Source organism: Ictidomys tridecemlineatus, chromosome 3 (genome assembly GCF_052094955.1).
Source record: "Ictidomys tridecemlineatus isolate mIctTri1 chromosome 3, mIctTri1.hap1, whole genome shotgun sequence".
In the NCBI taxonomy this organism is placed as follows: Eukaryota; Metazoa; Chordata; class Mammalia; order Rodentia; family Sciuridae; genus Ictidomys; species Ictidomys tridecemlineatus.
In genome coordinates this window covers 144,756,931-144,781,300 of record NC_135479.1, presented here as the reverse complement: position 1 = coordinate 144,781,300, position 24,370 = coordinate 144,756,931, and the positions used below count along the sequence as shown (strand labels likewise).

The 24,370-nt window shown below is 48.6% G+C and overlaps 1 protein-coding gene across 9 annotated transcripts in view; it reads right to left on the bottom strand.

The window, feature by feature from the left end:
- Positions 1-24,370, bottom strand: part of Mylk (myosin light chain kinase) — a 246,743-nt gene that overhangs the window by 74,973 nt on the left and 147,400 nt on the right. For all 9 annotated transcript variants that reach the window (XM_078044102.1, XM_078044103.1, XM_078044099.1 and 6 more), the window contains 5 exons: positions 15,634-15,768; positions 13,692-13,889; positions 12,782-13,031; positions 6,899-6,970; positions 5,499-6,472 (listed from right to left, as the gene is read on the bottom strand). In XM_078044102.1, coding sequence (XP_077900228.1) covers positions 5,499-6,472; positions 6,899-6,970; positions 12,782-13,031; positions 13,692-13,889; positions 15,634-15,768 — 1,629 coding nt within the window. The remainder of the gene's footprint in view (positions 1-5,498; positions 6,473-6,898; positions 6,971-12,781; positions 13,032-13,691; positions 13,890-15,633; positions 15,769-24,370) is intronic.

The window sequence follows — 24,370 nt, the reverse complement described above, 5'->3', positions numbered from 1 at the left end:
ACCTCATTCAGGCTAGAGGAGAAAGTTAGGGCCTAACATTTTCCTGGGGCAGGATGGCAGGCCGATCTATGCGCCAAATCTCCTATACCCTTTCACAGACCCTAACCCTTGGAAAGGCCTCACTCTGTCCTCCATGGCAGAGGGCAATGGGTCCTGGTCTCTTCCCACTGTGTTGAGAAGATAACCTGCAGAAACTGCAGTAAAAAGGATTCAGGTTGGATCTTTACACAGTCTGGTTTGAGAACGAGAATCATGAGGCACAGGAATAGGGGAATAAGGATAACCATGTTCTAGAGAGAGAACACTTTCCATTCAACTGAATATGGGCAGGAGGATACTAAGACGACCTCTGATCCCTCAGAAACCAACCCCACCTGGGAATTTCCCCTCAGTCTGGGCTGAGCCTCTGAGAACAGAACTCTGTTGAATCCTTGGTTTTCTTTCAGTTTCTGTCTCCAGCTGCCCTCAGCCTTAAACCAAAGTTAGACACACTGCAGACAGTCATGAGCCGACGGCCCAACTGGGAGGGCAGCGGAGCACTTGGACATGGCCCTGCCCCTCCGCCCCAGCTCTTTCAAGCCCCAGAACTGATCCCGGCCACGTGCGTGGGCTGGGGGAGAGCCAGGCAGGCTGGGAGGCTGGCTACCCCAGATGAAGAATCTGGTATTTCCTGTGGGACAGCTCATTCCTGACCTCCAGAAGAAAACTGTTTCCCAGCATTTTTTTTTTTTTTTTTGAGAAGCCTCAGCCTGGTGGGGAATTTTGAGAAGGGGGAAGGGAGAGGTCAGGAGCAGGAATCTACTGAGCAACTCAGCAAGAGCCCTGCCTGGGAGAGACCCTCCTGGCCAGGGAGTCAAGCTCTGAGTTTGAAGTTCCCTCAGTTCTCTCCTGTCTTGAATGGGTGGGCAGAGTGGAGAACAAGGACAGGGACAGAGATGAGGGCAGGGAGCAGTCTGAAGTGCTGAAGGCTCTGCTAGGAGGCTGCGCTAGTCAGCAGGGCCTCCCTGACCTGGTCTCCCTGAAAGGCCCAGACCAATAGCATGACTTACCTCCAGGTCACCTCCTCAGGTATGGTGCCCTCCTTGTCACCCCCATGCCCCCAGCCCTAAGTATCTCTCTTCTCTGCTCCCAAGTTACCCTGAGCTTGTTATTGCCAAAGCACCTCTCTTAAGGCCATTGCAGAAACACAACTGTCTCCCATACAAGCTCTGAGGGGAGTGACAATGTCTGTCAGGAATGCTTTTCCTGAGCCTGGAATGCAGTTGCAATAAAAAAATGCCATCCTGAGAATGACAAAGGTGCATTTCTGTAGCAGGTGATCTGACAGGATCTATGCAAACACACACACACACACACACACACACAATATATATATATATAATCTATGGCTGAACAAGGTAACTAATTTCCAGAAGGAAGAAAGTTCCTAAGTCAGCACTGAGTGGATTATACATACGACAGTAGGGACTAGAACAAGGCCTTGCACAGAGTAGGTGCTGCAGAATTCTACCTTTTATAGGATGGACTTTCACAGTTTGAAAAAGAAAAAAAAAGCCTGCATGAGATTCTGCCTGGAAGGCAATTAAAAATGAATCATCTCTTGATAACAGCAACAAAAATGAGTCCTCATTATTAGACTGGGAGAAATGCTCTGAGGGGGAAGCCTGGCTGGGAGACAGCAAGCAAACCATGAAGATAAAAGCACTTTTCAGGGCCACAGAAGCCCTGCTCTGGGCTCACAGGCCTTTGCCTCCTGCCTTGCATCCAAGACAGTTCTAGAAAGGGGGGCCTGGATGCCTGTCTCCAGGGGGCAAACCCAGCTGGTAGCATCCTACAGTTCTGGAGATGCAGGAGGAGGAAGGACACTTGTACATGACTGTCCCTCCTAGTATTAACTCATAGTGAACTGCAACCAATGGCTGTCAAACCTCTTCTCAGGATTTCCTTGGGCCTAAATGGGGTGGATGTAATTCTGTTTGGGGATCCACAGGTTCTGAGGCTGATCCAAGCTAAAGACATCAGAGAAGCCCCTGAAGCCTATAAACAGTGTCCTGTAGCAACTGGTATTATCAGATACACAGGCGGATGAAGGAGGACAGAGGGCAAATCTTTCTTGGCTGAAATGGTTACAGAGGTCTGAGGAAACATCCAGAGGTGGTGAGTCTTGATAGAAGAGATGACAGGATTGGAGGCCAATGCAGTAGGGTAAGTAGTGTTCATAGCCAGGGGATGGGGCAGGGAGGTGCGGAGGGGTGGGAAGGTTGGGGAGATGGCATAGTCTTGGGGAGATGGGCATAGTCAATCCCTTCTTCCTCCTCCATGAACCACCTCAAACCATCAACTTCCTTATTTCCACTGACACCTGTGGCCCAGACACCCCCTCAGCGGTCTGCCACTCCTTCCTCTTGCCCACCTAGCCTGCCCCCAACCTGTCTGCGAAGCCAGGTGACAGGTTCTATTGCTTCTCTTGCTTCTTGAACTGGTTCTTTCCTGTCTATGGCCATGGCTACTGTGCTGGTCCAGGCCTCACCACCCTTTTCCCTGACTCCTTCAGCAGGTTCCATGCCTGTCATTTGTTCATGGAGACAGCCAAACCCCTAAAACCAGCTTTGTGCACAAAGTTCCTCATTCCAGAATCTTGCACAAAACTCCCTTTTGCTTTGAAACTTGAGCTCCTTGGCATGAGATAGGAAGAAATTGGAGACAAACCACCTTCTCCAGCCCATATGGGCTAGGAGCCTTCCTCTGCTGCCATAGGCCCCCTGCCAATTTCCCGCTGCCTGTCTGGTGGCTTCAGGGCTCAGATGGATGCCCAGGGCTTTCCAAGGCCCTTTCCCTGTGGCCCTGGCACTCAGCTCCTGTTCCTCCAGACACACTTTTTGGGTAATTGGCTCCAACAGTTTTATCATTGTGAGCCCGTGTTCCCTCTCCAGATCCACTGACAACAGGTCCTCTCCTGCAGTAGGGCCTGCAACAGTGGCAACTGCTGAATCCTCGAGGCATACTTGCCCCCAACAAAACAGGGGCTCTTACGGAACTGCTGAGTGAAGGGACAGGGGCAGGATTATTTTGAGACAAGGCACCCTCCCTGTGGCAAGACAGGCCCTTTTCAAGGTCTACTCCCACCACTGTAGGGAAAATACCAGAAACTTGGCGAGCACAGGGGACATCATCCCCCAGCCCCCAATTATGTGGGACTCAGGGCCTCACACATGCTGAGCCACAGCCCCCTGCTCTCGCTCTCTCTCTCTCTCTCTCTCTCTCTCTCTCTCTCTCTCTCTCTCCCCCCCCCCTCTCTCTCTTTATTGTCTTGGCATGGGAATGCAACTACATGAGTTCAGTCCCAGCTGTTACTTAGGAGCTGTGCAGCATTGGGCAAGGTGCTAACTTGTGTTAGAGGGACATCATAGTGGTTGTGAGGACTAAGTGAATGGGAAATGTTAAGATGCCTAGGACAGTGTCTGGTGTTCAACTGATGCAAGCTATTCTCATTTTAAAATAATAAGAATATTGTTTAAAGTTTAGGATTATCTCTGTGATCCCCTCCTACCCCTCCTAGTCTCTACTTGTGGTGGTTTTTTAGTAACTTCTGCTACTGCCACTCTGGACCCAACTATTGCCTTTGGGGCAGATTCTGTGGGAGGCGATGCTGGAGTAACTGGTGTCTCTATGCTCTTTAACAACCAGTGACCAGCAGACTAAACTTACTCCAGGCAGTCAGGGTGTGGGAAGCCAGTGGCTAATGGCTCAGGAGTGTTTCTGAGGTCAAGGCAGGGGTCCACCTCACACTTCTTAGTTAAAACATTGTTTATAAGCAGCCACTGAACCCAGTGGTGGCTCTGCATTTAAACTCCACACAGGTCCCAGGGCTAAGTGGCTTTGGGCATTGCCCCCCCAGCCCCTCGCCACCTGCCCTCCCTGCCATTGTCTGAATCTTTCACTAAGGCTGGGGCAGTCATACCACACATGACACCGCACATGTTCCAAGGGTGATGGCTACCCATCTTCCATCCTACCCAGAAAGATCACTGGTTAAGTTTTCCAATCAGTTTGACCAAGAGTTTTCCAATGGGGAGGCCCCCAGTGGGCATAGGGAAAGCTGTGGAATCCACTCCCCTGGGTGTGTATATGTTTGCCCCAGCCTAGCAATCCCCCATGACCACCTGAGTGTGGATATCACAGAGGCTGAGCTAGCAGAGGCTGGGAGATGGAGAAGATGCCTTCTGGAGGACTCTGACCATCTGAGGACATCCATGAGAAAAAATTACTGTGTGAACATGTTTGCAAAATACAACAGGTTTCTCTCTGTTGACAGAAATTTCCAATTTCCCCTTCAGCCATTAGATTCAACATGCTTGGCTGTTCCAAATTTGCTGTCTGAGATGCAGAATGAGCAACAGGAACGTTGCTAATTCAAATACTTCCTCCCAAGCTGAAAGTGGGAGGCATATAGTGGGATGAGGGGTAAGGGATAGGTGGAGAGGGGTGTGACCAGAGCATAGCCCCAAGAGAGCAGAGGGAAGAGCGTTCTGCTGTCTCCACCAACCTGCATTTGCTGGGACTGTCCACTTGGCCTCTGCAGTGGCTGCCCTCTGCCCTTCAGAGGTAAATCCACCTCCTGGGGAGCTTCTTCATGTTCTGCCTTGGCCAGAGACCCCAGTGGCATCTTTCAGCTCAGGAAGCACCCTATTCCTCTGCTGGCCACCAGAGTGGGGTGTGGGCTAGCTGCTGGCCTCTGAGCTCCTGTCCAGGCTTGGGATTTATAAAAACACTTCCAACCAAATTGAGGGGCCAGGGGAAGACCTCCTCTCAGCCCTTCTCTTCTCTAGGTATAAAGTGGCCCACCTGAGGACTCCAGACTCCAAAAGACCACAGATGGCAGGATTTGCCAACCGCCCCCCCCACCACCACCCAAGAATGTGAAATACCAGCAAACAAACGTCTCATCCAAATTAGGAAGCAAGCAGCTCTGTCTGTGTATGTGCTGTTGGGGCTGCACTGGGATTTTGAATTCCCACACAGGTTCCTACAAACCCACAATGCTCTCAAGATGTAAGATTTTGTTGACCCCAATTCATAGTCCCATACTATGCTGCCCTGCATACTCTTCCCCTGGCCAAAACTTCTGCTGCTTCCACAGCCCAGAGTCCCTTCAACCCCATTTCCCAGCCTACAAACAGCCTTCTCCATGCTTGGGTTGTTGGGTATCACTCAGGCCCACTTAAATTCTGGGGAACCATGGGTGGGGGTGTCATGAGATAACTCTGCCAGAAGACACCAAGATATAGGCTTACACCACAAGGATCAGAGACCCAGCAAGGGGCATGTACTCAAGGTCCCTGAGCAGAAAACCTACCCTGTAAATGAGGTTGGACAGGGACTGGGCATTCCAACTCAGGCTACGGGCTATGAGTGATCATCAACCAGACAGAGGCTCCATGAGCCAACAGTGGCCCTGGTACAGGGTCCCTGTCTTCCCTGACCCCACCCTCATTTACCTTCTTGGGAGAGGATGATGAACTTGGTGGTCTTGAGTGTCTTTCCATTCAGTGTCCAGGTGATGGTGGCTGGGGGGTCAGAGGACACCTGGCACTGGAGTAGCAGCTTTTCACCCTCTGCCACATGGACATCTTGTAGCTTCTCTTTGAAAGTTGGGGCTGTCCCTTGGCTCTCTGGTCTTTTCTCATTGTCTGTGGCCCCTCTCTTGCAGTTCACATCGTTCTTAACCTCCTCCTTCAGTTCTTCTTTCCTGGCTGGTTTCAGGGTCTCGGCAGGCTTGGCATTGCCCACGGGTTTCAGGGTCTCGGCAGGCTTGGCATTGCTCACAGGTTTCAAGGTCTCTGCAGGCTTGGCATTGCCCACGGGTTTCAGGGACCCTGCAGGCTGTGCATTGCTCACGGGCTGGGGACTTTCCACTGCCTTGGCACTCGAGGACTCGGCACTGCTGCTGCCATTCTCTGCTGGTAATTTCTTCTTGCTGCCCAGCACCGAGCGAAAGTCAGGTGTGGCAGGTTTTGGAGGTGGTGCCTTCTCGGGCACGGGGGTCTTAGGAGTCCCCTTCTTGGCCAGGACAGAGCGGAAGTCAACCTGCTGGGGGCTGTGCACCTTCCTCTCTTCCTCGGACAGAGTCTTTGGCTTCACCTGACGCTGCAAGTTGGCGCGGAAATCCATCTGCTCAGCTGGGATCTCCTTCAGGTCTTCTTCTGACAGAGTCTTGGTGCTCACCTTCTTCCCCAGGAGGTCGCGGAAATCCAGCTGCTCCACCTCCTGCTGGCGGATGGCCTCCTCTGTGTGCAGCCGGGTCTCCACACGCCTCTTCAGCAGCTCCCGCACGTCCTCACAGTCTTCCTCCTCTGGGCAATCCTGCCCTTTCCCAGGCCAGTCTGGCCTCAGGGTCCCATCACGGTCGCCACCACCATCAGCACCAGCTCCTCTACCACAGAGGCCCTCACAGCTGGCAGGCTCCTGCCCCCTGCAACCAGTGAAGGGAAAAAGAAAAGTAGCAGGAGGAAAAGGGGCCGGGAGAGCCAGAGACGTCAGGGGAGAGCAAATCCCCGAGGGCGGAGGGTAGAGAGGAGGGGGAAGGGGAGGTGGGGGCCGGCCAGGCTGTGTTTATAGAAGGGAACATTGGTGAGAGGCACTCGCTCGCTTAGTTGGTTTATTACATCGGTAATGACTTCAGTAGCCTTATAAGGGTGTGTGCAAAAAAAAAAAAAAATCGCCCCCTCCTTTCCTCTGCCCTCCCTCTCTCATTCCCTTCCAATCTCTTCCTTTTGGTTCTGGCAGCCTCAGCTGGAGGATGCAAACAGTGTGGGGCTGCTGGGCCGGGGCTGCTGGGACCAGGAGGAAGGTGCCCGGTGGTGCCTGGGGCCTGGCCTGAGACTGCTGGGGCACTCACCGTGGGGATTCTTCAGCAGGGCTGTTCTGCAGCATCAGTGACACCTGGCAACTGCATTCGCCAACCTTGTTCCTAAAGAATTCAAGGGACCAATAAGGATCAAGAGGCTCCCTGGGCAAAGGGCCCACTCAGCCCAGGGCCATGAGGGGCACAAGGCAAGCATGAACTCGGTCGAGGGTTGGCTGCCCACCAGGGAAGACGGAGATCACAGGCTTAGCTGTGCTCTCCATTCCAGACTTAGATTTAGGTCAGAGCTGCCTCACCCTGAGGTCACTCTATGTTTTTCCCAGTTCTTATTTAAAAAGAAGAGAAGGGAAGTTTCTGGAGAGCAGCTAAGATAGGCACCTAGATACCTACCTTTCTGGAAGCCTATTATGTAATATCACCAATCAATCAATATAATTGAGGGAATAAAGGCTGGCTCTGCGCGGGACTGCAATGGAGCTACTCGGTCCAGACAGATAGGCCGGGCTTAGCCTGCCCTGTGACTGCAGTCTGACTCCATGCTCCCCCGAAACAGCAGTACCTGTTTCCCCAATTGCTACTTCCCCTCCCCCACTCTAGAACGAACCCCTTCACCCCACCAGCCTCTACTCATCAGCCAATAGCCTGAGACTAGAATTTTGGGGGTTAAAACAAAACAAGCATCTCCCTCCCCGGGTGGCCCTTTTTCTTCCTGGTTTAGGTGAGGAGGGCTACAGGCGTCTTCACATCCACAGGACTGTTCAGGCCCCATGGTGCAGGGCCAGCTGAGGGAAGGGGGCTCCACTACAGCGCCCTGCGGGTGGATTTACCACAGATGGTCCCTCTGGCCCCACAAGGCTGCCCTCTGCTGGCATTTCTGAGCCTTGACCAATTGGGTGGGGTGTATGGGAGCCAAAGGGACTGCAGGAACCCATAGACTGTGTTTCACAATCAGGCTCTGGTGTCTTCCACACCCTTTGTCTTTCTGGTTCTCTACAACATGCCAGAGAGGCAAAGACCACAACTGTGCCCATTTTAAGGACAGGAAAGGAGACTCAGGAGTTTACACAAGACAGTGCTGGGACTCTGGGGGTCCCACTCAGTTCCCTGAATGCACCCATCTTATTAGTATTGCAGGGCGCAAGTGTGGCCCAGACCCCAGGACAGACTTGCCAAGCTCTGTTACAGTTTCCTTGTGCAATCCATCTCACTTAAACTTAGGAAAGATTGTGTCAGCATGTCTTTTTAGGGAAAGGAAAGGAATCTTATAAAGATGGAGGAATCTGCCTAAACTCACAGAGCTAACTAGTGAGGAGCGGGACTGGGAGCTGGGTCTACTTGAATCTAAGACTCCGACTGCACCCTTATCTCTCAGTACGGATCTGTTCTGGGATATGTGTGAGTCTCTGTGCACATTTATGTATCAATCACAAGCATCTGCGGGGTCCACCCAGGAGGCACCAGATATGAGATGGGAATACAGGCACATGGTTAGTGTAAGCACAGGAATTGGCATCTGAGCATATGCCTGTGTGTATCCTGTAACTGTGGTTGCTTCTCTGTGCCTGGCCTGCCTCTCAGGGGACAGACACTAGTAGCCCAAGGGGGCTCAGTGTTGCATCTCCCCCTTGGCATTGAGACCCATGTGAAGCAAGGTGGATCTTTGCTACTTTCCAACCTGCCTCTTGCCTGTCGGTGTCCCGTAGTTGTCCTTCTATATGGCGCCCCTGGCTGTGCCAATGCAGATGTCCTCCTGAGACCTTAGCCCTTTGCTCCTCTCTCCTCCCCTGTCCTTTCCTTAAGGCTCTGGCTCTCAGAGAACCCTGACTTAAGGCCTCATGCCTGGAGAGCTTCAAGGCCTAGGATGCTCTTTTGCTCCACAACCTTGTCAGTCCCAGGCCCTGGGAAGATTAAGAGCCTGCAGAGTATCCTGAGCTCCCAATGGTCACAAAAGCTTCCGGGGCTCAGGCACTTATAGAACAACCACTCAAGGGCATGCTGGTATTGAGGCTCAGTCCCTACTAGGTTCTACTAGGCTTCTGGCCAGCCTTAGGCCATCTTTCCCCAGCCTTCTTCCAAGCCAGCGTTGTGGTACCCAGGGTTGGCATGAAGCAGTACGACAAGATGCCCAAGGGCTGTGTTTATCCAGTAGCCCTTTTCGGCACATCTTCAGTTGAGTTTCCTCCTGTCACAAGTAGAACATAGCCCAGATGCAGAAATCAGGAGCAGATGCTGACCAGATGGCCCTACTTTACCCTGGCCACACCACTTGAGGCTTTAACTGGTGGGAAACCTTGTTCCCTGAGCTGGAGTAAGCCTTATCTTCCTTTGGGGGAAGGAGTTAAGGGCTTCTGTCATTTGCCATGATCTGTCCTGAATGTGAGGAGCATGGGCACAGATAAGTCTCTTAAGGCCTCCTGCTCAATCCATCCCGGGCCTCACCCTGAGGTATGGGGGCCACTCCGGGGACAGAGAACTGGGATATTAAGGCTATACACTAGGGCAACTATTCCTACAGATAAAAACTTACATCTCCACTGGGCCTTTAAGACAAATTATTTGTTCATTTGGAGTCTACATAGGTCAGAAGGCCTCTGGCCTTGGCCCACATTCCTGATAACCTAATCAGCTGGAACAGCCTCTTAAGGCCATCTTCAACATTTTCACACATCTGGCTACAAGCTCAGGTCTGGGGCTGAGTCTGAGGCCTGTCCTGGTGCTGCCATAGGGGACATGGGCTATCACCCTAAGTGCTGTATCTTCCACAAACTCACAGAACCCTCTGTTCCTCCACTTCCCAAGCCCTGAACAAGAAGCCCATTTTCTAGTTGTGAAGTCTTGTACTCCAACCTGCCCTCAACTATCCTCTGGGATGATTTTATACACAAAATTAGTTTAAAGAACCAATTTTCTGGCAAGTGTCAATTTTTCAAACATGTCAGCTGGAAGCTAGGGAAGGAAAGGGGAGGTAGAAATGCACCCATACCTGCCTCGGGACTTTAGCAGGGACAGACAGAACTGCCTCTCCTGCCTCCATACCCCAGGTTTCCTCCCAGACATCCAGCTTCCTCCATGAAAGGCATTCCTCTCTGATCTAGGTCTGCTTTCCATTGGGACAAGGCAAGTGGGAAGTAAAGGCGGCCCCTGGCAGGCCTGGAACATGCTCCCCAGCAGAACTTTCCACTGACTTGCTCCATCTTAGCTGGGGACAAAGCCAAGATCAGGCAACAGCCTCCCATAGGAATGGAGAGGCCAGACTGTGGGGAGGGGAAAGAGGCAAGGGCTGCAAAGATAGAGATGCCACTTCCCAGGTCCCCAGTTCCCAGTGCACTGGAGAGAAACTCCCCAAACTGGGTCATTAGAATAGAAGAGTGTCTGATTTAAATCAAAAGACAAGGGCTCGAACTTGGGCTCTGCTCATGGCCTTTGAGTGGTCATGAGCAAGTCCATGACGGAGACCTCAGTTTTCCCGATTATTAAATGAGGAGGAGGTTAGATAGCATTTGAAATCCCTTTCAGCTGACGACAGTCTACATTTTATGACTGTCCTCAGCTGGTCCCAGACAGTCTGCTTGCCGACCTCCCAAAGTAGCCCTCCTCTCTGGGCTGGCAGACTTCCCATAGCCCTTTGCTTTTGCTCTGCTCTCCCTTCCCACCCTCGACCCTCTTCTGCTCAGTCTATTCAATAGTCAACCCCTTCTCATTGAACATCGGCTTTTCTTTTCCTCTAAATATCACAGAAGGTTCATCTCCTCTAAGATGTCTGGCTTACGTAACATGAATATTGTCTACTCCTCCATACAGACAGCTCGTCAGCAAGCATTTTTCACATCGAATCAGTTTCCATCCTTTATACTGGTCTAGGGAGTAAGAGTGGGGTCTCCTCACGTGGAAGCAGATTTGCCCTCTTGGTAACAACAAAGCAAAAGGCAGTTGTTGTTTCCTGAGCCCACTGCTGATGGTAGAAGGGTGACCAGCAGTCCACAACCAGATCATTGAGCTTAGCTGGGATCCACTGAGTCTTGCCCAGATCAGCAGATCTCCCCAGCAGACTCAAAGACTCCTAAGGGATAATAAATAGCTTTTTAAAAATGGTTATTTTTAAAAATGCCAGTAAGTATTGGGATGATTTGTTATCCAGTAAGGGCCAACTGATACAAGGATAAATCATGTGCCCAGAAGGACCCAAGGGGATGGGATGCGTACCGAGGTTTTTCAATTATTGTAGGCACCATTCCCATCATGGCAGTAGCCTTGACATATAGTCTATTTATAGTTCAGAGCCTTGAGCACGATGGGCTGAGAATAGAGACATGGAAAAGTCCAGGAGAGAAAGCTCCTTGCAAAGTGGCCAGGCACCTAAGCCCGGGCAGGTCTAACCATCCTCAGGACATGGCACAACCTCCCGTCTGCAGGTCAAGGTGTGGACAAGCATTCTTCAATGCTTACACCAACCCAGGCATGGAATTTTAAGATTTGGAGAATTTTAAAGGTAAAATAACATTTGACAAATGACTACCAAATGCTTATTATGGGACAGATACTTTTCTAGGTGTGGGGACACCGTGGTATGCCTTCATGGTGCTTACCTTCCCCTGTAATCTAGCAAGATCTCAAAGAGGTAAGAAAAGAGGAATGGGGAAAGGTAATCTCCCTGCACTGGTTTAAAAAATGTCTCCACCTTCTCTGAGACTCCTCTTTCCAATAGGCAGAACTTAATTCTCCTCCTCTTGAGCATGGCTGTACTCTGTGACTCACTGCTAACAGCCAGAATGTCAAAAGTGATGGTATGTGACTTCCCAGGGCAGGTCATAAATGACATTGCAGGTTCAGACTTGGGCTCTCTTAGGTCACTATCTCTGGGAAAGCCAGCTGTCGTGTCATGAAGACCCTCAAGCAGGCCTGTGGAGAGATCATGGGGCAAGGGGCCAAGGCCTCTTGCCAAGTCACCTTTGAAGCAGAACCGCCAGTCTCAGTCCAGCCTTCAGAGACCTTAGCTCCACTGACAACTCAATGACAATTTAACAAAAGAAAAACCATCCAGCTAAGCTGCTTCCAAATTCCCAACTGCTATGGTTTGGATATGGTTTCAGTGTGCCCCTCGAGGGCTCATGTGTTGAAATTCAATCTCCATTGTGAGGTATTAAAGAGGGTGGAAACTTAATCCAACCATGGTGTTTAGCGTGAGGCCTTGGGGGATTAAGATTAGATAAAGTCATGGAGGTGGGGCAAGAATGAATACTGGTGGCCACATAAGAAGAGAAAAAGAGAGATAGAGAGACGAGACAGAGAAGGACAGAGACACAGATCCTAGGACACAAGTGTGCTTTCTCTCTCTTGTCATGTAATGTTCTGTGCCACCCTGGGACTCTGCCAGCAAGAAGGTCATCACCAGGTGCAGCGCCCAGCCTTGGACTTACAGAACTATAAGCTAAATCAACCTCTTTTCTTTATAAAGTTACCCAGTCTCAGGTATTTCATTATCCTAATGGAAAACAGACTAACACACTAAGTCACAAAAACTGTGATAATAAATGTTTGGTTTCAAGCTGCTAAATTTGGGGGTATTTTGTTACACAGCAATAGATTACAAATGCGTTCCCTCTATCCTCCTGTTTCCACCTTTGATCCTTTACTCCCTCCTTTCTTATCTTCCATATACTACATGACATGCAAAATCCAGAATGTAATATGACAGACTTCTGAGGAACTGTGCTAAGAAGGAAAGGTTCTCCACAAGAATCTATTCTACTCTAGTGTAACAATCAATTTGTCAGCTTTATCAAGATTGTACTTCTTTACCTAGAAATACAACCCCCACATAAGCTTGTGCTTCTTCTGGATGCCCAATCTCAGGCTAAGGGAGCCAGGAATCTTGGGGGAAGGAGATAAGGGAGGCGGCAGGACATGCAGACTCACTTGAGCAGGATCTCATACTGGCCAGCATGCCAGGGCTGCACGTTCTTTAGAACCAGGGTGAACACATCCTCGTTCTGTAGTACTTCAAAATGGACAGTGTGTCTGGAGAGGGCCCTGCCGTCTCGGAGCCAGTGCACAGTAGGAAAGGGGTCACCAGCTATGGCACAGGAGATGAGGACACTCTGGCCCAGGGAGGCCGTCACCGAGCGAGGCTTGCTGATGAACCAGGGCTGGGTGCCATCGTGAGGCTCTGGAAGATGGCAAAGGGTAAAGTGAGAGAGGAAGGCCCTGCAGCACAGGCATACACCATGTCCTCCCTGGTGGCAGAGTGGGAAGACAGCGTGTAACTCAAAGAACAGCAACATCTAGTCCAGAAATTATTTCTAGGGACATACAAACACAACACATCTTTTTCTTGCATATCGTTCCTGACTATGTTCTTAGAGAAAGCTTTAAGATGAATACTCCCAAAGCAAGGGGAGAGCCCAGAGTGAGCGGGCACTGGGCTGGGTGCTGAAGATCTGCATGAGATGTGTCCGACCAGCAGTTGATCCTTGCAGTCTGTGTGCTTAACTTGCCTTTCCTCTTACATACGTGCTCTCTAAGGGCAGGGACCAGTACGCCTATAACCTGCTTCCAAAGTTCTTGTTGCCAAATTTAAGTGTACTGTAGGCTTTTCTCTTAGCACTCTATTAGCTTGTCAGCAGTAGCCCAGAGAGGGCAGGGGCTTTAGAAGGCTTGTGGGTGGGGCGGGGTGCTGCCCTCTCAGCCAGAGATTGAGGTGGAAGGTAGGGAGCTGCCTCTGGGGCTGGGATGGGACCAGATTGGGTTCCTGCAGGGTGCTCATCTCCATATTGCTTTGGGAAAGGCCAGGCCCATACCTCCATCCCCCAGAACAGTTAAGCCTCACCTTGCACTGTGAGTACAGCCTGAGTGCGGACCTCCCCGGAGCTGTTCCAGGCCTCGCAGGTGTATGTGCCTGTGTCCTCTGGAAACACTTCCTGGATGCAAAGGCTGTGTTGAGTGCCTTTCTGTTCAAAGTGGAAGTCCTCAGACTCCTGGATCTCAGTCCCGTTGTGCAGCCAGATGACCTCTGGGGGTGGATTCCCTGAAGTGAGAGGAGGGGTGGGGAACTGGTTAGGGCACGACTTCCTTGGTCAGGTAGCAATTGTGCACTTGATACTGTAATATATATATTTGTACCCAGGATTGAACCCAGGGGAGCTTAACCACTGGGCCACATCCCCAGCCTGTTTTTGTAATTTATTAGAGTCAGTGTCTTGCTTAGGCCCTCATTCCAGTCTCAGGCATGTGCCACCACACTCAGCTAATACTCTAATATCTTATTAAATATTCTATCAAACTCTTTGCACCTTCAGTTTTCCCATCTGAAAAATAGGTATTCTAATAGCATCTATCTTGTAGGTTTGTCAGGAAGTACACATGAATAAATCAAACCTCTTTTAGCTGCCCATTAGAATAAGATCTGACACAAAGAAAATACCAAATGTATACTCATTGTGATTATTAAACAACAGATTTGGGGAAACCAGAAAGAACTGAAGTGAAAATATGATTTTGGAGATGAAAAAAGAAAACTCAGGAAGAATGGTTCTTAAAATTAGAATTCAAATAGCTTTATGATACTAAGTAGATCGCTGGGTTCAAACTGAATATGTTTTCTGCTCTACACTCCCCACACAGGGTACCCAGGGTAAGTAATAGTGACTTCATGGTAATTTCCTTGCAGGTTGTCACCAGAAGAAGAGTCCAATTAACATTTCATTTTTCTACCATACAAATATCCTAGGACACCAGCTTGCATAGGATTTCCAAACATGGCTCTTGGTGGACAGAACTGTCAGTTTTCACCAATCTATTTTTTCTGGAATTTTGGGAGGCATGAAACAATGGCCAATGGCGAGGATTTCCTCTGATGTAAGACCTGATTATAAATCTCTGCTTTCAGAAGAGCAAAGTCCCTGAAATGGGCAGCTGGGGTAGGCTGGGGGGCAATGGTCCCTGCAGAGGCTTAAGAGCAAGCAGATGACTATCTATCTGCTGTGTGTCAGACATCACATGCCTGGCAGCCAGGTGTAAAGTGCCTCCAATCTCTTCCAACTGGAGGACTCCATGAGTGGTATGGTACATGTGGACAGGGGAGGGGACCAGTTCTCTATCTTGGGGCTGTAACAGGATGGCCTCCAGTCTGCCGGAAAGGGAGATCATCTGAGCATCTCTACAAAGGTGAGCTCACGGGATGTCTTACTTGTCATCTTTATTGTTTCTATAGTTCAAAAGGAACTAAAAACCCAGGGAAGTAACCTCCAAGCTGTCAGAGGCACTGATCAGGAACCAAGAACCATGAAGGCATTATGGCTGCCCCCAGCCAGGAGCACTGAGCCAGAAGCTTCCCTGGGCTTCTTTTGCTCACACCTTGTCACAAGCACCTGTTGCCCTATCCCTGTTTTAGAATGACTTCTACTCTATCCTTTCACCTTAAAATTTGGAAAGAGCAACTGAGATCATCTTCTGAGAGTTGTACCAGGTTTTGCACCAGTCTTCAGAACTTTCCAACCACACTGGCCACACATGATTCAAATTAATCCCTCACCCCTCTACGTCTGACCACCATCTTCCCCAAATTCATTTAACTTTGAATCTAGAAAATTCTACCTACAGAGGCAGAAAAGAAAAACCAAAAGGCCTCTTTTCTTTTGGTCCATTGTCTGGTGGCCCTATGCTGGTTTTCTGGTGGGTCAATGTTCTGAGCAGGGCCTTGGGGAACAATACCTGTACTGCAACCATGGCCCTTCTCACAGCATCCCAAGGAGAAAGACACAGGGACAGACCTGACACCTGAACTGTCATGGTGACCTGGCTTCCATCCATGACTTTGAGATCAGAGAGGCCTTGTAGGAAGATGGGCGCCACAGGCTGGTTGGGAGACAGAGGCAGAAGGCCACTCTTTCCGTCACTCTTCTTTTCTGTGTGGTAGACAACAGAACATCAGGTGAGCATTATTTCATTCATTCAGTCAGTCATTCAACAAAGAGACCAATTAGCTATGCTGAGGCTCAGGTTCTAAGTGCTCCCAGAGTGTTTGGAGGTGCTGGAGATCTTACAGAGGAATCAGATGTGCCCCGTTTCTCTCCTTGACATGACAACACTCTTGCAAGAGAGCAGGGAGTGAACAATGAGATCTCTGTAGAGCTACACTTAAACCAGGCTCTGCTTCCTCAGGAAACCTCAGGGAGGAATCTAACACTTGGTATCTTATGAGGTTATTTTTTCTTAAATTTTGTTTACTTTTTTGAATAAATGATATAATCACATGGCCCAAAATTCAAAAGGTATCAAAGAGTCTGTGTAAAGTCTTCCACCCATTCCGTGGCCAACAAAGCAACTCTCCCCAGAGGCCACCAATTTTCAGTTCCTGATTCATTTTGTAAGAGATGATCTATGTATACAACATATTTAATCAAATAGGTACATTCTTTTTCTTCTTCCTTTTGGTTTTTTTTGGTGCTGGGGACTGAACCTCAGATCTCATACATGCTAAGCATGTCCTCTACCACTGAGCCAATTACCAACCCTCTTTTATTCTTTTTTTAAGAAAACAAAATAAACTATAGGACTAGAAATGTAACTCAGTGGTAGAGTGCTTACCTAGCATGTGTGAGGCCCTGGGTTTGACTCTAGCACAGTAATAACGCATTCTTTAGAAAAGGCTAGAATGACCAAGATTGACCATCCCATGGTTGATATTGGCCAAGATGTGGAGCAGCATAGATCTCTCATACACTGCTGGTGGGAATGTAAATGGTACAGACCCATTAAAAACAGACTCGGCAGTTTCTTAAAAGGTTAAGCATATACTTCTCATATAATCTAGTCATTCTGCTCCTGCATATTTAATCAAGAGAAATGAAATCACAAATCTTCACAAAGACTTATAGTCATAGCAGTTTGAATCACAATAACTCCAAACTGGAAATGACCCAAATGCCCATCAACAGGCCAACAAACAAAAAGACTGTGATAGACCCATCACAACAGAAAACCACAACCAAAAGGAATAAAGCCCTGGGAGGCATCACAACAGGGATAAATCTCTCCATCATTATGCTGAATGAAAGAAGCCAGACAAAGAAAGAGTACATGTTGGATGAATCCATTCATACAAAATTCTAGAAAACGCAAAGTTTAAGGATAGAAAGCAGGGCTGGGGTTGTAGCTCAGTGGTAGAGTGCTTGACTAATATGTGCTGGGTTCAATCCTCAGCACCATGTATAAATACATAAATCAATAAATTAAATGAAGGTACATTATCAACTAAGAAAAAGGACAGAAAGCAGATCAGTGAGTACTTGAGGCAGGGGCTGTGAGGCTGGATTATAAAGGGCATGAAGAAATAAGTAGTGGAGATATTTATTTTTTTAAAGTCACAGTGAAGGTTTCATGGAGGTAAACATTCAAAACTCATCAAATTAAATTCCTTAAATATATGCAGCTTACTATACATCAAAAATACCTCACAAAAATTTCCATCTGAGAGGGAGGGACAGCTAGTGAAGGGCCAAAACCAGAGTGACTTTCTGGGTATAACCAGGTTCATTCCCACTCAGGTCTCTGTGGAGATGGACTCATAGACAGGTTTTATCTCACTCTTGGAATCTTCCTCCAGGCTGACCTCACCCCTGTCTCTGGGGAGATAAGGTCTGCTTACTTTGCAGGATGGCCCTGTACAGGATGAGCCCTCAGATGCCCAGGGTCTATCTCTCCACTGGTTCTGTGAGCCAGAGGGTTTTGACTTTCAATAAGTCCATTTATTTTTTTTTAATATTTTATTTTTTAGTTATCCGCGGACACAACATCTTTGTTGGTATGTGGTGCTGAGGATGGAACCCGGGCCACACGCATGCCAGGCAAGCGCGCTACCGCTTAGCCACATCCCCAGCCCTCAATAAGTCCATTTATGCTTTTGTTTTGTTTTTTGTTTTGGTTTTGGTGGGAGCAGGGACCAGGAGGGTTAGTGCTATGGTTTGAACTTACCAAAACTCAGGTGCTCTACTACTGAGCTACATTCCCAGCCCATCATGTTGAAATTTGATTTTCATATTGGTGGTATTGGGAGGTGAGACCTCGGGTGGGGCGGGGGAGATTAAATCATAGACTGGGGCTGGGGATGTGGCTCAAGCGGTAGCACGCTCGCCTGGCGTGTGTGCGGCCTGGGTTCCATCCTCAGCACCACATACAAACAAAGATGTTGTGTCCACTGATAACTAAAAAATAAATATTAAAATTCTCTCTCTCTCTTTCTCTCTCTCCCTCTCTCACTCTCTCTTAAAAAAAAATCATAGGCCACTGACCTTATGAATGGATTAACATCTTTCTCAAAGGGCTAGATAAGGTTCTCTCAATCGGGATTAGTTCCCACAGCAGTGAGTAGTCTCTCACAGGATTGAATTAGTTAGCAGGAGAGAAGACCTTTCTAAAGCAAGCCTGGAACCTCCCTCCATCTTTCTCACTGGTTTCTCCTTCCTGCTTTTTGGCCATTATATAAAGCAACTCAAGGTCCTCACCAGAAGGGAATAGAGGCGGTGCCATGCTTTTAGATCTCCAGAACCAGGAGCCAAAGTAAATCTCATTTTTTTTACAAGTTACCCAGCTTCCTCTGTTTTGTTATAGTAACAGAACACAAACTAATACAGCTAGGAGATCTCTAAAAATCCAAAACTTTGGGAGCAAGGCTTTGGGGCCACAAAAAACAAATGTTCTTCAGGAAGCCTAGAGCCCTGGGGACAGTTTCCATTGTGCTTTTCCCACCTGGGCAAGACCTAACTCCAAACTTGCTACTGAATTTTTATCAGCAGCCAATGAAAATGAACTCAGGCCATTGCAAAGCTCTGTGGGCCTAGCCTCTGGGCCTGTGGGAGGAGAGAGGCTGAAAGTTTCCCCTAGAGCGGGTGCTGGTGGGAGGGCAAGGAGCAGGAGGACAAGAGTGGCTGAGACAGGTGAGACCCATGGTCTCTGCTGACAAGTTGGGGCTCTCAGGCAACTGCTGCTCGCCCCATGCCTGCAACTCAGGCATCCATCTTTGATAGAGGGCAGCCAAGGGGCCTTGGCCAAAGATCCTGGGAGAGGGATTGGGGGCTCAGTATTGGAAATGCATAGATCTATCTTATTTCCCCTACTGGGCTGCAGTGGTGGGGAAAGCTGACCGCCTCAGGAGAATTTAGGAATTTCCTGTCTTGAACAGACTGAGAAGGCTTGAGGACAAAATGTTTTTGCCTCTCGGGAGTACTCCCTGTTCCTGCCTCTCTGCCCAAGTCTGAGCCCGAGTCCCTAGCATCACAGAGCTCCCTGCAGATGGGCTTGAATTCCTGGGTGCTGCAGGAACATCCCAAACTCCTGCCTGCTCTCCTTCCAGCCAGTGGCAGTCTGCTCGACTGCCCTGCCCAGTCCAGTGACCCTGCCCTCTCCTGGCTCTTCTCACTGCCTGTTTTCTGGCTGAGGGCGTCAGCAAAGCTAAGTCACCCTGTGGGCCTCAGCCACTGGGTTTAAAAACCTAATCTGCACCTTCCTGAGCCACCCCTGGAGCTGAGACGTATGTGTGAGAGGGTGGCCTGGGAACTGCCTCTGCATGTGGCACCTCAGGACTGGGTTCTCCCAAAGCTGGTATGTCCGCCTGCATCTATGGAGGGGAGAGATAGTGCAGTGATGAAACCTAGGGTGTGGTGCCAGATCCTGGCCTGGGCAAGTCCTGTCCTCTGTCTGAAGTTTGGCTTCCTTAACTGTCTCTGGGGATAGTATCCTCAGGGTTCCAGGGAGCTCTGGAGATGGTATGAGAAAATACCGTGTGCAACTACAGATGCTCCTTGGCTTACATCCCATAAACTCGTCAGAAGCTGAAAATATCCTAAGTTGAAAATGCATTCAATGCACTAAATTCTCGAGCATCCTAGCTTAGCAACACAGTCCATTGTGGAGCAACAGCTTTTCACGAACATGGGGCTCACAGGTACCTGCAGCCCGCTGTTGCTGCCCCAAATCTCAAGAGTATTATATTACATATCACTGGCCCAGATCCAAGTTCAATATTCGCATTCTGAAGTGTGATTTCTGCTGAAGGCACACTGCTTTCACACCATCATGAAGTTGAGCCATCTTAAGTTGAGGACCACGAGCATTTGTTATTGGGGCATATGGAGCCTGTAATGAGAACCAAATCAAGCCCACCCACCTGGACTCAATTAGTTGCAGGGCTTATCAGCAGCAAAAGAACCAATCAGAGCCTGGGCCCTCACCCAAGGATTACTGACTCATTTTTATGTGACCTGAGGCAAGTACTGAGAGGAATACAAACGTGAAGCTTAAAAATACCCTGGGAGATAGCTCAAAGTAAACTGAGAACCAACTTTCACTGCATCTCCCTGGGAGACGAGTGAGAGTAATTTTGTGGGAAAGGACCCAGGCAGGCATTTAAAGCCAGGGTCACCACTGCCTCTGACCCTGCTCTTTCTTCCCCGAAGCCCTGAGGAAGAATGACATGACTGGGAGCAAATATTCAGAGTGGACCTGTTCCCTGTTCCCAGGCTGCAGTGGGGGGCTCCTGATTGTGTTGATTACCCCCAGCATGTGCAGGCTGAGTCACCATGGTGTGGTGACCATGGATTCAGGCTGGTGAATGGCTGCATCTTCCTGAGCATTCAACAACAGGGTGAGAAAACCAGCCAGCTCCCTCCACTCCTGGCACTGGGATTAAGGAGCCAGGGAGAATCTTGGGTTCTAGGCAAGTGGCTTTCTTCATGCAGCCTAAGAAAAGCCCTACCAGACTTCTAGAACCCCAGTCCCAGCCCCATCACCCTATTTCATTGTTAGTGAGACCAGAACATGCTTAGGGGAAGTGACTTGTCCAGGGTCACAGAGCCAGTACGATAGACCTAGAGCTCACAGCCAGGCCTTCTGATGACAAGGGATATCTCTAAAGGGAACCAGCCTTCCTCAGTGGCCCACAGTGAGCACTCACAGTGCCATCGAGGACAAATGCACCATCAGTGGCCCACAAGCTAGGCTCTTGACAACCAAGAAAAACAAAGCAGAGCAGAGCAAAGCCAGGCAAAAAGGGCAACGTGTGTGTATATTCCATTTCATTCCAAAGCCAAACAAATCATCCCAGCTCATGTGTGGCCCATAGGCTCTGCATCAGTTTATGCTCACTCTTGCGTGGACTTCATCAAATGAGAAGAGACAGATGGAGACTGGCATTCTTAACTCCTGGCTCTAGCCGTGTGAGCTGCAGCAAGTTCCCCCACCAGGCCTCAGTGTCCTGTCGTCTAAATTGATCATGTGGTTATCATCAATTACCAATGACATTGCAATGCTGATAAATGTAATGCACGCTGTCTACATGATAGAACAGCAGAGCTCTTAGGTGACTATGAGGAACAACATGTAAAACAGCTAGAACAAATACCTGACACACAAGTATAAAAATAAATGTGTTTTCACTTACCTAACCTACTGACGTTTTTAATTGGGCAACCTCAACCTGACAATAAACTATGAGAAAAATCCCCCAAACTAGGACATTTACTTTTAATAGGGCAGAAAAGGAATTAATAGTTGCCACTGAGATGAAATGATAACAATTCTTTACAAAGCCCAGTGCTTTGTGCTTCAAAAGTGTGTTCACAGCTCACCCAGTGTCACTGGTGATGCCCTGTGTGGCATGAGGCTGATTATGTTCCCATGTCCCCAGGGGAGAGTTGAAACTCAGAAAAGGAAGCAGTCTGTGCTGAGGGCCCCCAGGGCTGAGGGTACAGCTGGCCACGTCCTGGTCTGGGTGCCTTCCCTCTATTTACTGGGAACATAGGCAGGTCTCTTAAATTCTTCCAGGAGCCTTCTGTCATTGCTTGTGTTCACACCCAGTGCCATCAGTTGGCCCAGAGACTGGCTTCTCTGGGGCAGTCCTTACCTAACCTGGCTTGAGGATGGGGAGGGAGGGCCAGAGTCAGAGGTGAGAGCCCCCAGCAGCACCAGCCCAGGGAGCTAAGCCTTCTTCATTTCAGCGGGAGGAAGGCAGCAGGCACTGGCCACAGTACCAAGGGAGAGGTCACTGGGACCTAGGACAGATGTGCTACTCAGCTCCAACAAAGCCAGACTAAATATACCCCAGGCCTTTCCCACAGCTGTGCTTCCTGCTCTGTGCTGAGAGCGAGCTCAGGGAGAGCCTTCTTCCTAGGATCCAGAGGAGCTGTTGCCTCCTTGGCTTACGTTACGGGTCTAGGGTCCCGGATGTAAACGGATTTATCTGTTGTTGCTCTGGTTTGGTATTGACCAATGACTCTCCAGGCACTCACTGGCTGCCTCGGTCATTAAATGAACTGCCACTGTTCAATTTTGAGAGAAGGGAAGAGGCTCAGGCCTGTCCTCCATGGGAAGTGACAAGAATTAAGATGAAGAACAAACTGCTTATTAAGAAGTTCACGGACAAGTGAAAACCATGCCACATAGACCAACAGTGTTAGAACCACTTGAGAAAAGGAAGGAAGTAGGATAAAGGGCAGGACAGGCAGCAGACAGATAAGAAAGGAGAAAGGGAGGGGACAAGGGGGGGGGGAAGGACCAGGGAGGGAGACCGACAGAAATGGACTCACCCCCACACATACACACAGACCCATCTTCATCATCTTACTGACCCACATTTTTTTCCTTCTTGCTAATTTTGCTTTAATTTTTGACTCCCTGGAAGTTTTTTTATTTTTTTTCTTTCTGGTGCTGGGGATTGAACCAGGGCCTTGTGCATTCAAGCACCCTACCAACTGAGCGACATCCCCAGTCCACTGGAAGTGGTTTTTGAAGACAGTTCCTAATCTTGATATTAAACATTAAATTCTTGTTCTAGTGAACCACAGCATCAAACGAATGACTTAGGGCCCCAGAGCAGCAAAGCAGAAAGGACATGTGCAGAAACTGTAGGAGCCAAGATCTGCTGCTTATTGGCTGGGCTACTGTGGATAGCTGACTTAACCTTTCTGTGCATCAGTTTTCCTCACCTGCAGAGTTAATTCAAAAGTGTAAAGTGGAAATGTTGTGGGAATTAAATGAAACAAGTCAGTTTTTTTCTGGACAATTAGACTTTTTCTATTGAAGCAATATTTCTTCTTAGAAACATGAATAGATAGTGGTTTTAGTCTGGAAACAAATGCAATGTAACATTTTGCAAAACTCTTTTTTTAGAGAAAGAGTTAAATACCCACAGAATGGGAGCAATTGGCTACCTTTTGTACTAAATCTGATATGATAACCAGAATAACCTGTTCCTCAAACCCCTCAGGCTTGATCAAGGTCTTCAGTTCCTCTTGGACTTGACATTAACAACCTTTTTCAGCCTTTGCCCTGGTGGCTGGCTGTGATCTCATTGTCTTCCTGTACATAATAATTCTCCTTGTTCTTCCCTTCAGGACCCTGCCTTTTCTTTTTATGAGTTCAGCAGGAAAAACAACTTGGATCTGAATTTCCCCTTAATAGCATTTTATTTATTTATTTATTTATTTATTTATTTATTTATTTATTTATTTATTTATTGCTGGCCAACTTTTGCTGGTCACCTGCTACTTTTGGAAACCCCACATTTTTGATCCAAGTTTACATTCAATGCATGTTTGTTTTTATCTTGGATCTACAAAAGATTTTCTTTTGGCTTTGAACATGAGCTATTTTCCTTAGCTATCACAATGCAAAATACCATTCCAAAAGCAGATCTGATTTGCTCCAAACCCTGCAATTCTATGGAAATTCAATAAATCATCAACTGAGGGGGCACTGCAGAAGCCATCCTCCCCTCTTCCTTTATTTGGTGCTCATAATCCAGCATGTCCAGGGATGGGGGCTCAACCTCCTCCTTCTCCTAAATTCCAGGATTAACATTGGGGGAGTCATAAAAGGAGGGCTCCTTTTGCCCAGCTGAAGGGCAGCCCAGCCCATTCCCATCTCCAGGGCATTTGTAAGCTGAAGATCCCCAGGGAGGCTTTTGAACTCCCTTTCAACAAAAGTCAGTCTCCAAACCAAATAGAATCTTCTTATAAAGTCAGCAAAAGGGCTACTTTCACAGCATTATAAAGGATTCTTCCTCCCATAGCTTGGATCTCTTTTGGCATTCCTCCTACTGGCTTCTCCAGAACTTAAGCAAATGGGAAGGGACGTGTGCAAGGCAAAGAATGAAAGGAACATGACTTGTGACATCCTGAAAAAGATCTGTAACCAGTAATGATAGGGCTGCTAGACGGGAGGCAGGGATCATTGGAACCACAGCCTTCTTACAGTCTTAGAAGTTATAATCAAACTCTAAACAGAAAGGTACAGCATCCAAGCCACCCAATGTCCCCAGCCAACAAGTGCCTGGAAACCACACTCCCCATCACACTGTCCCGACATGGGACACACTGTGCCACTAGGAAGAGAATGCTGTGATTCTGATGGCATTCTTTTTTTAAAAAAATTATTACTATTATTATTATTTTGTTTTGTTTTTGCAGTGCTAAGGATGGAACCCAGGACCTCACATCTGCTAGGCAACACCCT